At 44.0% G+C, this 13,357-nt stretch overlaps 1 protein-coding gene across 2 annotated transcripts in view; it reads left to right on the plus strand.

Moving 5' to 3' along the window:
- spidr (scaffold protein involved in DNA repair) overlaps positions 1–13,357 on the plus strand; it is a 42,870-nt gene that overhangs the window by 14,245 nt on the left and 15,268 nt on the right. For both annotated transcript variants that reach the window (XR_015102824.1, XM_086128971.1), the window contains exons 9-10: positions 4,526–4,709; positions 4,824–5,068. Coding sequence is in view for 1 of the 2 variants with exons in the window: in XM_086128971.1 (XP_085985097.1) it covers positions 4,526–4,709; positions 4,824–5,068 (429 nt within the window). In the remaining variant the exon portion in view is untranslated. The remainder of the gene's footprint in view (positions 1–4,525; positions 4,710–4,823; positions 5,069–13,357) is intronic.

Here is a 13,357-nt window from a genome sequence, read left to right on the forward strand (position 1 = left end):
ACAGGCTGGAGGAAGCGCTGGGGCCTCCTCAATGTGCTGACGTCACGGACAGCTCCAGGGAATGCTTCACATTCCTCTTCCTGGCAGTCGTTAGGTCATTTCCAGCAAGTTGGGGAGGGGGGGGGACACTCGATTATTTTCTGGAGCGTTTAGGGAGCGCAAATGTGAGAGGGAGCCAAAAGAAGGTGATTTGAAACACATGGTGGCTTCAGCACTTTTCATTTTTGTAAATCATGTTAGAATCCTGGTCCGTTCACGCGCTCCAAAGACATTTTTTTTTCCACATGAACCGTAAATTCTCCAAAGCGTATTTAGACATAGAATAATGCTTTGTACAGAATGAGGATACCAGGGTTGTTGTCAGTGGAAAAAAAACCCTCACAATGAAGGCATCTGAATGTCTTGTAAAATTGCTCTTTTCAAGCTTGCTGCATTTATCACCCCATCAATCCTGTTGTGCGTAGGATGTCTCCGCCCATACCTACCCTGCCCCTGAGTGGGCTGCGGTTGGAACGGAAATACCTGCGTGGATTATTCACCTACACGCTGTGACGCCAGCAGCCGGCCACTCCTTACCTGTCGGCTGCCCACTCACCTCTTCCCAAAGAGGAATCAACTTCCTCTTCCTGTTCCACTTACAATACTGTACGTTCCGCTCCAGTAATGCACTGTTGTGCACATGCATGCTGATGACTGATCTTTGGCCAACATGATAAATGGTGTCATGCTTAATCACACTCCTTCTACAATGACTGCGCTATTTTAGGGGGTTTTGGATAGGCAGCGGAAGTCCATGTTTGCTAAATATCTTCTGCTGAGCACTGATGTAGTTTTTATAATACACATTTGGTGCAAAAATACTTTTGATGAATGTTTGCCTGTTACTTGTTTGTCAATATAGCGAGTGAACATGATGAATTGTGGCCAAAATCATTTTAATTCACGGATAACATAATATAACATAATTTGGATGAGGCTGAAAGAACAGAAATATGCAAAACAGTAACAATGTATGGGCTGCTCTTGATGGTCACCTTTAATGAATTAAAAAAAGATCAGAATCTGAGATATAGCTTCTTTTAACCTGTAGAAGCCCATTGATGGGGAAAATGCATACTAGAAAATATGCCCTTTGTCTACATGATTTCATAATATATAATTACCGGTATTTAATAAAAAACAAAAAAAACGTTTTAATATGAATGTGAGCGTGGATGGTTGTTCGTCTCTGTGTGCCCTGCGATTGGCTGGCAACCGATTCAGGGTGTCCCCCGCCTACTGCCCGAAGTCAGCTGGGATAGGCTCCAGCACCCCCGCGACCCTAGTGAGGATCAAGCGGTTCGGAAAATGAATGAATGAATATACCGTATATAAATATATATATATTCATTCATTCATTCATACAGAGCGAAGATCCTGTGGGACTTCCAGATCCAGACTGACAAGATGGTAATGGCGAACCAACCAGATGTCGTGATCATAGATAAAGGGCAGAGGAAAGCCGTTGTAGTGGATGTAGCAGTCCCAAGTGATGGAAACATCAGAAAGAAGGAACACGAAAAACTCGAGAAATACCAAGGGCTCAGAGAGGAGCTGGAGAGAGCCTGGAAGGTAAAGGTGACAGTCGTGCCTGTGGTGGTCGGAGCACTCGGGGCAGTGACCCCCAAACTAGATGAGTGGTTGCAACTGATCCCGGGAACAACATCGGACATCTCAGTCCGGAAATGTGCAGTGCTGCGAACAGCAAGGATACTGCGCAGAAGCCTCAAGCTTCCTGGCCTCTGGTAGAGGACCCGAGCTGAATGAGGGACGAACACCACCCGCGGGGTGAGACGAGGATTTTATATACCTGTATATATATATATGTATATATATATATATATATATATATATGATTTACCGTGATTGTTCCTCACAGCTGTTTCCCCCAAAGGGTTAATCATTCGGATGAAATTAAACAGCTTTCACATTTTAAGCTTTCTAATCGGACAACAATGCAAAGTCATTCATGTGTGGTTATGAGTCAAAACATGAGGCTTTGTGGTGAGGCAGGACAATATGATCTTTGAAGAGATAAGAAAATAAGCGCTTTCTCTTTGGGGGTGGCATCATTTGTCAAAATTTGTCAAAACATGTACATAAACACAATCCTTCATCAAGTCACTTTTCAAATGTGCAACAATTTAACATCAAATGAGCTATCCGACTGCATGGCTTGGCTGGTGCAGATATGTTGCGAAATAGTGCATCCCCCTCCAGCTCTCCCACGCTCCTTTCCCATGTCGAGTGGTACAGGTGAAGCAAGGAAAATAATGTTGGCGGCTCAAAATCACATTCCTCCGAATAAACAAAGATACATAAATTAATGCTTTTGCACCTTCTGAGAGGCCCCATGGTTTTGGAAATGGTCTGCAAGATTGACTCCCATGATTGCCTTCCATCAGTCTAATTTCTCGTCATACGGAAACCATTAAGGTCTCCTCTTTAGCAGGATTTCAGCTTGTTAGTCACTTAAAACATTTTTAAAAATAGTCACGAACTAAGCAACACTGAATGCGCTTTTCTAAACTACCTGTCTGTTTGCAGCCCTGTTGTTTCAATCAGGACATCTGCAGAGTTGTACTTCGAACTCTTCAATCCTCCCCAAAAAAATTAATAAATAAACTTCCTGACAAATTTGAATTTAGCCATAAAATTGAGTATCCACGCAGCCTTAATATAAATAAATAGAACACAAATATATCATCAAAGGTCAATACATACTGTATGTTTTTTGTTAAAGTAATTGCGAATAATCCTCATTATATTTCACACACTGAAAGAAAATTGAAATGTAGGAAATTAAAATCAAAATAAATGCATTGTCAACCCTGCCCCGCTCCTCCCAACGCATCTCTTTCCCTTCCCCGAAGTGTTACTTGTTTGGGCACCAATCGACAACCATGTGACTTGGACGACTTTTATAATTCCTTTTCGGACAATCACGCAAAGTCATTTGTGATTCAACGCATCATGCTTGGCGGCCCGCCAAACGCTGTCTTGCTCTCTTTTAATTGTAGCACTAATTAACTCTGGCCTATGCCCAAGTGTATACCGTGGATGATACAGTATGCTGTGCAAGAAAAGAGCCTTTGAATGGTGCATACAATACATGCCTAAAGTGTTGACTGTCATTTGTTGTACTTGGCGCCATGCATTGCCAGGGTGAATTTGGAATCAATCATGGACAATAGCACTGTATCGAAGATTACATTTGGGGAAGAAAAAAAATAAATAAACACAAATCACAATTCCGTTTCTGATTTGAGAATAATATTTTCCAGTGGGTGCACATCTAAACAAACCTTCTCTTTGTATGTGCACGTCGTCTTGCTGTTTCATTCGCACCCACGTCAGAGACATGCTGCAACACGCATGCCAGATCCAGTCACAGAGTCCACTTGGCGCTGACTCAGCAATAATCCACCATTCTATTCTTCATGTCACATGTGGAAAGACTTAGTCGTAAATCAGTACTACTATAAACAATGTGCTGTGTAATTATCAGGGCTGTTTTTCAAGTTCTTTTAATACTCGGGAGAGGTGCTGCTCACTCACTCTCTCAGGTTTAGATGCACAGGGCCAAACCCGAAAAGTTTTGCTTGGATTTGTTTTTAGAAATCATTTTCAAATGTCCACTTTGGCACATACACACAAATTGAATGCAAAAGTAAAGGCAAAGGAAAGTGTGCAGCTTCATTCTCGTGTCATCGGCTAACAGTCAGGCTGCCCACTTGCGACAGGCGTGGATGTGTTTTTCTGATGATGTCACATCTGCAGGGCGTTTGAGTGTAGCTGTGCCCGGTTGCATTTACGGTCGTAGTTGGTGACAGCCACACCTAGTTGAGCGTAGCCAACATATAACACCTAGTTTGTGCATTTCTATCAACGAATTTGACCTCAATGTTTTTGGATTTTTCAATTCCTCGACTGGCATAGTATTCCATTACAGTGTGAGATCAGTCAGGTAGAAGGTGTCATTTTAGCCCAATGCCGTCCCGAAACAGTCCCTGACCATAGGATACTGACGTTCTTGAACATTCATCCATCCATTTTCCGATCCGCTTTATCCTCACAAGGGTCGCGGGGGTGCTTGGACCCTATCCCAGCTGTCTTGGGGCCCGAAAATAATAAGTTGCACAATTGTCAGAACCAAATCTTGCTTCATCCTTTTTACTGACACCGAACAAGTCGACACCAACAGAGAAGATTTATCGCACGTTTTAAGGGTCCGAGTGGTGCGGCTCATCCCACAAATACATGTTCCTCACCAATGGAGCATTGTTCCAAAAGAAAATAAGCAGGCTTTGCGCCGTATAAAGCGTATGGCCGAGAAGCATACATCTGTTGCGCATTCTAACTTTCCTTGTAGAGCTCATATATCACAGTTTGACATGAAACTCCAACGTTCCAACAGTCTTATTCCCTCTTGTTGATTTTTATACATATATATTTTGACTGATAAACCTCACTCATTTCTTTGCAGGCAACGTCTCTCTGTGGAAAGCTTAGGCTATGATATTATTCTTAACACACACTTCAGCCAGAAAGTCAACTCTGCGCCGCCCAGAGGCCAGTTTGAGGCCAAACGCCTCGTACCGTACCCTCTATGTCAGACGTTTGGAACGCTGGAGGTTTGCAGGGTCGCAGAGGAAATGGATAACGAACAGGTACGTGTAACATTGAATGATGTCGGTCCTTCTTCAGGCTTTTGGTGAATTTCTAAGCCAATTGTGCTGAAGATGTCAATACATTTGTCCAATTTGCACTTCTGTTTTTTTCAGGTAGCTGCCTGTGATGGTTCCAGCAGGAGGAGCTCAGCTGTCCTGGCAACGCAATGCCATTCTCTCTTGGAAGCGATAGCGGGCCTGGGCCAGACTGGTTCTGTGGCCCAGCATGTGGTAGTAGCGGTGGTGGTGGTGGTCCAGAGGGTCTACTCCATCCCTGCGCCTTCTGCAGCCATCGCTAGCATCAGACTGCACTCCAAGACCTCCTCCGCCGCTCCTCCTCTTGAGCAAGGCAAACGCAGGTATTTTCTCACCACCCCCAACCCCCCGCACACATATCCAGGCCTTTAGTTTTTTCACCATAAAAATCTGGAACACATTTCATATTTCATGTGTTTTGGGATGCTTTCGGGACCACAGTGTGGAGGACTCCTTGGTGGCACAACGTGTCTCAGTGGTCAGGCTATTGTTCGCATCCCAGAAGGCCGAACAAAGCGTGCACACTGTAGCCATATGCCGTTGCTTGACAAAAGGACACAAACATTGTCTTATTGAATCCAGCCGCACTGCGAGTGACACGTACCAAATTCTCCACCAAAAAAAAAATAATAATAAATGGAGCCATAGTGATCTTTTGGAATCTCATGCACCAGCATGCCAGAGTTGAATTGCTGCCCACTTGCTGGCTGGAACAGGTTTGTAACCGTTACCTTAATTTGGCAAAAACAACATATAGTGTGTGTGTGAAAGGGTGCCACGCTAATGACAGCTGTGGTCGCCTCCAAACATTGATTGATACACTCCAACACCACAAAATCAAAATAGGAATACACAATGATAATCAACCACATTTGATCCCACTGTGCCTATTCCAGGTGTTTGTGATACTGTACTGTTATTCAACCATGCTCGGTCAACTCAGCCTGAAGTGAATAGAATGGAATAGGATGCGTAAGGTCCGCCATGCACTGAGAAACAGGGCTGTAATTAGTTTTCATTAGTGGCCGACCATCTGCAACTAGTTTTGCTACGATTCGAAGTTTGAATCGCAGATGTAAGGGACAATCAAAAATGCTGCGTCGTGTAATGTTTCCAGGTAACACGGCGAGATCCGGCCGCCGTAAAGGGTTGGGCCAGGGGTCGGCAACCCAAAATGTTGAAAGAGCCATATTGGACCAAAATAAACAAAAAAAACAAATATATCTGGAGCCGCAAAAAACACAAAGCCTTATAATGAAGGCAACACATGCCGTATGTATCGATATGAGCGATATTAGCCTGCTATCAACATGACTAAGTTTGCTACAAATACACGAGAAGTCATGATTAAAAGTTTTTTTCCCCCTGCACTTCATCCTGTAGTGGAGGGATGCCCAAACTTTTTTGATGGAAGATCTACTTTTCGAACAACCAACCTCCCGCGATCGACCCATTACCGCACACGCGCGCGCACGCACACACTTACACACGCATGCCGTAATGAGCAACAGCCAGAACGGCCGCTAAGATGAACAAGGCATGGGACGCACGTTCGCAGCGTGCTAACTATCGTAGCTCACGTGTACCGTTTAAAAATGCTTTCATTTGGCCGCCCAGATTCCCATTCTTAGCAAGTACCCTCGGTGAATTGTTCATGAAAGGCAGCTGGGTTTTTTTACAACAGCCCCCTGACTGACATCCCTAAAAGAAATGCGTGTCGCAGGCTATGACACAAATATTCGTTGACGAAATGTTGACATATAATATTTATTCGACACATTTTTACAGCATTGGAAAACGTCAATAATGTTTGTGTCATGTTTGTCTTCTGACAAACAAATGTTTGTCTTCCCTCCCATCTTTTTCCATTTTCCAAAAAGTTTGTAAAAGCTCCAGGGAGCCATGGGGGGCGCTAAAGAGCCGCATGCGGCTCGAGAGCCGCGTGTTGCCAACCCCCCCCCCGGGTTGGGCGATATATGACCGAAAAATATATCATAGTACAGTATTTCATATTGGTTGATATCCATACATATTGATATTTAAAAATATTAATTGAATAAGTCAACGCAATTATGAAAAAGTCAAAAAAAATTGCTACACATAAAGAGGAAATAAATGGCTTTTTAAACATCGTACATTCATATTTTACTTGTCTGATTCTGACTTGAGTGCGATGCCAAGGGTCTGACATGGCGAACACTGGCGCTAGCGTGTCAAAGACAGAGAACTACACTTGCACACCACGTCTCCGACTGGAGGGGTTTAATCGGGTTGGTGTGCAAGAGTTTTACTGGTCGACTGGTCATTTATTTGAACCAAATTATGCCTTTGTCTTGTTCTGCGTGAGTATGCTGCATCTTCTTTGTGTCTGGAGGCGACTGCACATGACAATGCCGTAGCTGGGGTTTGCTTGCGAACATTTTATCAATGGGAATTTTCTATTGATGTCGATCACGTTTCTATCGCGATACATCTTGATATTGAATGATGGTCCAATCCTACTTTAGAATAAAATGTCACACAGATTAAAATATAAAAATGTTCACAAATATAATACTCGTGAAACAGTTGGTCATGCCTGCAGCACATTCTGCCATCTGTTTTTTTTTCCTGACATGATTTGCGTTGCCACTTCTTCTGCCTTCAGCCCAAAGTAAAAAGTCGCACCACACAAATCGCTGGAAAAATCTGTGGTAGCATAAACCGCTGTTGAATTTCAAATATTAGAAAAAGCTGCATCCAAACCTAACCATGTTGCCCGCAATAGATAGGACCACACGCTGTGTACGTGCATGGAGCTAATTTTGCTGTTGTAGTGACTACATCCGTTGCAAAGTGGCACACAGCCTTGCTTGTTTGAACCACCCACCACTGTTTCCCAGAACTTTAAAGGTACCTCTCTCATTGTATTCACCCATTTTTCTGGCAGTTGAAGCGCTCCAGTTTCCTCCCGCTGTTGTGAATGGAGCAGAGAGTTTACTGGCTATTACGGTACTCCATGTCTCCTCTGTGACAATCACACCATGTTGTTTGTGGTTCAATGCAAAATACAAAACTGGACGGCGCTGGGGCACTGCACATATTTCATTGGAGGCGCTAGCAGTATTTCCTTCCTTTTTGTAGATTCCATGTGTTGCCAATAAGTTTGGCACGTTTTTTTGTTTTCCAAATAATTATACATGGGTGGCCCGGTGTTCCAGTGGTTAGCGTGTCGACCTCACAGTGCAGAGGTCGTCGGGTCGATCCCATGAGCGCTGCTAACAGTAGGAGAAGGCGGCATTTTTGCATCCAACATAATAAAATTGTAATTTAGGAATACAGATGACTCAAAAATATATGTAATCTAAAATATCGGGATATGTATCGCCTTGAATCCCAAGTATCAGGTCACACATATATTGCGATTCTATCGTGTTGCGACCCCTGTATCGTGATACAATGCGTATCTTGAGATTGTTGGAATTACCCAGCAATAGTGTTAGCAGTAGTTAACAGTAAGTTCTTACTTCTGTACAACTCACAAGTTATGGCCATAATAAACCAAGGACCTCTGTACAAATATGAATTATAAGGCCTTTGTAATTTAACACTCACAATAGTCTGGCCAATGGTGGGCAGTGGGTCTGAGTGGCCAATTAAAGTTTCATAGTTGAAACACAAAGTCAAACCGGTCCAAAGTCCTGCCGTGCAGGCTGTTTAAAACCTCTTGTGACATTGAAATGAGACACCGCAGTGGTGTTGTAGTTAATAAATTAGTGGATGAGCTTATTGAAGTCAAGCGATTCACTGCGACTTGTGACCTTTACTTTCGTGGCCCTATACTTGTGTTGTTTTTTTTTTTTTTGTCCTGTGCTGAGTAATAAAATAAGGGCTTTGGGCTTGGTCGGAACAGGGCCGGCCAGGCGTGTGTAGCGGCCACTGTCGCGCGATGACGGCTGGTCAGCTGACACGCTTCGAGCCTGTCTTAAGGTTGTAATCCGACCCTCACGCCTGCCATGCTTCCTCTGTGGCTGGTAAACAAAACACCCCCCCCCCACCCCCCGCCTTCCCCTTCCCTCCTCTTGGCCGGAAACACGCTCTCCCTTCTTTTTCACGCCTCTCTACTTAACCACAGTCAACAGGTTGAGTTAGTAGTTACGGGATGGAGGTGGGGCTTACTGATAATGTCTTCAGGATATTTCTCAGCCTACTCATTGTTACATATTTGCCAACGTACTATATATTGACCTGCACTTCTTCCCTTTCTTTCTTAACTTTTCTAAGTTAGTTTCTTGCTGAAAAAGCAGCCACTTTGGCTCTAAACAGAATAGACAGGCTTGTGGGGGGTAATGGAATAAATGTTACATGTTACATATTCAGAATTTTTAAAAAACTGCCGTGTTCCGTTACGGTTACAGAAAACAACATGTAGCCAGACTGCAGATACATTTATTAAAAACGGGGATTATTACGCAGGATTACATTTTCCACCCGGACAGAGTGACATTGTTGTTTCAGTACTCGGCACAAACAGTGGATAAATTGTCAAAATTGTCTCGTCGTGTAGCTTAATGGGACGCCGTGACTCCAATCACTCGGTGTGTCGTGGCCGAGTGCAAACAGGCGTAGATCCACAATCGAGGAGCCAGGGGGAATTGACCGTGTCTTTTCCTCCACACATAGAGGAAATGACATTTCTAAGGATACGTTTGAGCTGTCACAGTACTGCTATGATGGAGCTGCACTTAAGTTTCACCTTGCGTTACAAATCATCCACAAGTGTACTTTTTAAACCATATTAACAATAAAAACGGCGAAACTTGGCAAGGGGAATAAAAAGTATTTTGTGGTGACGCCCCTTGTTTATCGTATCATATCGTTGTGTGCGTGCGATGTGGGTGAGGGGGAGTGACGTTTTAAGCTACCGCTGCAAGCATTGCTTAACTTGTCCTCTTTTTCCTGTTGTCCATTTATATCAAGAGCAATTTAATTAGCAAGCAAGTCTACTTTACTTCATGGGATGAATAGTTTCTCTAGCTATGTGAGGCATTGCCTTCAGGTACAATTCCAAAACGGCAATTGCTTCACATTGTCAACAATCAATCAGTCAACCCACCCATCTGCACCCATCAATTTATCTATGTTGGTGATTCCCAACCTTTATTGAGCCAAGGCACACAGTTGAAGTTCGAAAAATATCACGGCACAATACCAAACAACTGTCACTTGAAGTCGAGACACGCGTCACTGAAATACCTTTGTGCAATTGAAGTGAAGATCGGTAAATTTGTTCTGTCTCCCTCTATAAGTCGCTGGCATCGATAGATGAACAAATGAAACAGTATGTGTAAGTACATTTTCGTCCAATTAAGTGAAATTTGATCACCATTACATCGTCTATTCTAGGGGTGGGCAATCCCAGTCCTGGAGGGCCGCTATCCTGCATGTTTTCCATGTCTCCCTGTTGCAAGACACCTGATTCTCATGATCAGATCATCAGCAAGCTCTGCAGAAGCCTGGCATTGAACCAGTTCATTTGAATCAGGTATGTTGCAACAGGGAGAATTGGAAAACATGCAGGGTAGCTGCCCTCCCATTTTCCCCTAGACCCCTCGCGATCGTCTTGGGACCAGTCCGCGGGCTACTGGTCAATTGTGATGGACTGGTTGGATACCCTTGGTCTAGACCAGGGGGTACCCACATTTTGTTTGACCGACGATCTACTTTTTGATCAACAAACCTCCCGTGATCGACCCGTTACCGCGCACGCGCTACGCAGGTACACACGCATGCCATGAAGAGCAACAGCCGGACGCTGAGGCATGCGACGCACGTAGGCAGCCTGTTAACGATCGTAGCTCACGCGTACCGTTTTAAAATGCTTCTCTCGGCCTTCCAGATTCCCATTTTTTGCCCATCCCCTCGGTGAATTGTACAAAACAAACTCTGAATGAGAATAATGACAACGATAAAAGATATAGCACAACTCTGATCACAAGCTGCAACTGCAGACTGCTGTGCGCTAACAACTTCCGGTGACGCAGGTCACACGCCACCGTAGGTTAAAGATGACCTGCTGTATTTTATTTTATTTTTTCAATACTTTTTTATGAAAGTGAGACTGATAGGATGATTTGGGTGCAGTGTGCATTCACACAAAAATATATATTACTAACATGCACAGAGACACAAATGTTTTTTTTTTCCCCCCTCTTCACCCCTCGGATCCACTTGGGACCAGTCCTTGATCTACTGGTCGATTGCGATCGACGTAATGGGCACTCCTGGTCTAGACTCTATTCAAGCAGTTGTGGCTCAACAGAACTAACCATGCTCATGCATGTGAACAGCTGCAATAGCTAGCACCATTTCATGCTGCAAAGTAAGTCCAAATGTCAATAAATCTTTCTGAAAGCGGTTGAGGTTCTTATATTCGCTGATTTTTTTTTAATGTTTAAAATTTAAAAGAAAATAGTTTCAAATATGTTTGTTTGGTTTTGTTTGTTTGTTTGTTTTGTTCTATTTCTTTTTTGTTGCGGAAGACGCAGATTTTCACTAGTCGCAGGTCGGCCCTGCCTTGATTGCCACTAATAGCGGGGGTCGACTATATATCAAACTGTACATGAATGAGTACCAAAGAAGCAGCGTAAAAAGGTAATAATGTATTCAATAGATGCGGCTCTACTAAGCTGTAGAATCGATGCAGATATGAATGGGCACAGCAGCAAGAATAGTTAGTCTTATTGAGCATGTCACCAAATAATGACGCGCATCAATAGATAGTGTGCAAATAATTTCATGGTTCATTGTGTTTCCCTGAGTAGTTTTCCAGGATGCTGGTGAAGGGGGGTTGGGGGGTGTTTAACCAGCATCCTGGTGGTCCCGCTCTGGGTGACGACAAGGACACTTTGTGCCTCTCATGTCAGCTCCCTAGCCTCAATGACTCACTTCTGCGCTCACCATGTTTTGATACTTTTGTTGTTAACACACCCAGGAGAGGCACGATGAGGGCGATATTTATGCCTGGAGAAGATGTCGAGTTCCTGTAAATTTGGAGTAGAATAAACAAGAAGATTAACTGTTTGCAGGAAGTGAGAAAAGTCTTTATTTTCTGCGGCCGTGAAGGAACACAATGTGCTGCGCGGATCCTGTTTCAGCCATGTTTATCAGCCTCCTTGCACCGATTGGTGGACAAAGCGCAGAAAGGATTCCCGCCTGCACCCCCCCTACACCCCCCCCCCCCCCCCCCCACACACACACACACGAGTGAGGCCTCTGCTGTATTCTTAATGCGTGGGTCAGTGACTTAGCACGTTGCCAAGTGAAGTGCATGTGCTTTCTTGGACTGTGTGCGTGCGTGCGTGTGTGTGTGTGTGTTTCAGTGTGCGCACGCAGACTAAGTGGATCGTAGTTCCTGGAAGCAAAGTTGCTCTGCTACGAATTCTGTGCTTGCGCACAATAACAAATTCCTCAAAACAGCCTGTGACTGAAAGAGTGAGGGGTCTCGCGATGTGGAAGTGGGGTGGGGTGGCGGGGGGAGGGGGGTGAACGGCCAGAGGGAGGAGGGTTCTTGTGTGTGTCAAGCTGGTACAACCACCCTATTTGTTATCTGTCAAGTGCTAGATCAGATATTTCACTTTTCTTTATGGGGGACGGGGGGGGGGGGGGGGCTCAAGTTGAGACAAGCTGCTGCAAGAGCAAAATCTGAATATTTGTTTTGACCACATTTGGCTCCAACAACAAGCGGCATATACTGTTGACATTTCTTTGGGAGGATTATTTAGAGAAAATAAAAAAGAACATGTTGTTTCAACTTCTGTTTCTAATATAATCTTGCATTAACAATGACATTAATTCCTCTGAGCCCTGTTAATTTTTTTGCCGTTCAAGGCGTACAATTCAAAGCGCAACCGCAAAAGTGCCACAAATGTAGAGGTCAAATTCTCATCAATTGTGACGCCAACTACTGCTGAGCAGGTCTTAGTAAATGCCTGATTTTGGGCGGGCCTTTACTATGACTGGCCGGCATCGACACCCTCCATAAGGACCCGCTAGCTGAAAGTGAGGCTGGTATCGGGCCCCATACCGATACCTGGTATCTGTACTGGCCCATCCCTAGTTTGAATGAACCCCGCTATTGAATAAGTACGTGGTTCAAGTACAGAATGTTTTCTTTATTTTCAGAAATAGGCCGATCACAATGGATTTACTCGGCTGTTTAATTTTAATGCTTGGCCAGCCACTGCAGTCCTAACTATTTGTGTACAAGCACTTAGTCAATTTTCTGGAAGATGTTTCCTCGAAGCATTAGCTCAGCAATTGTTTTACGAGGAACAAAATGTTCCTTTTCTTTTGACCACAACAAAACATTCGCTCATCACTACTTGAATCATTTATCAGCATCTGACGGTACGGTAAAATGTGAGCATTTTGATGTTTTGGAATGACCAGAAATGATCCTGACGCTTGACACTTTGTGGTATGAACCGTGTTCTGTTGGTGACACATTTCTGAAAATGAGTCCCAGACTGGGTGGGTTCTGTTCACTCTGCGATGAGCCACAAGTCAATCCATATGTGGTTCCTTTTTGTTTTGGTTTTGTTTTTTCGAAGATGAATTTGCGTGTTGGATGA

This window comes from Hippocampus guttulatus, chromosome 14 (genome assembly GCF_054856545.1).
Source record: "Hippocampus guttulatus isolate MCC_2025c chromosome 14, RoL_Hgut_1.0, whole genome shotgun sequence".
NCBI classification, from domain to species: Eukaryota; Metazoa; Chordata; class Actinopteri; order Syngnathiformes; family Syngnathidae; genus Hippocampus; species Hippocampus guttulatus.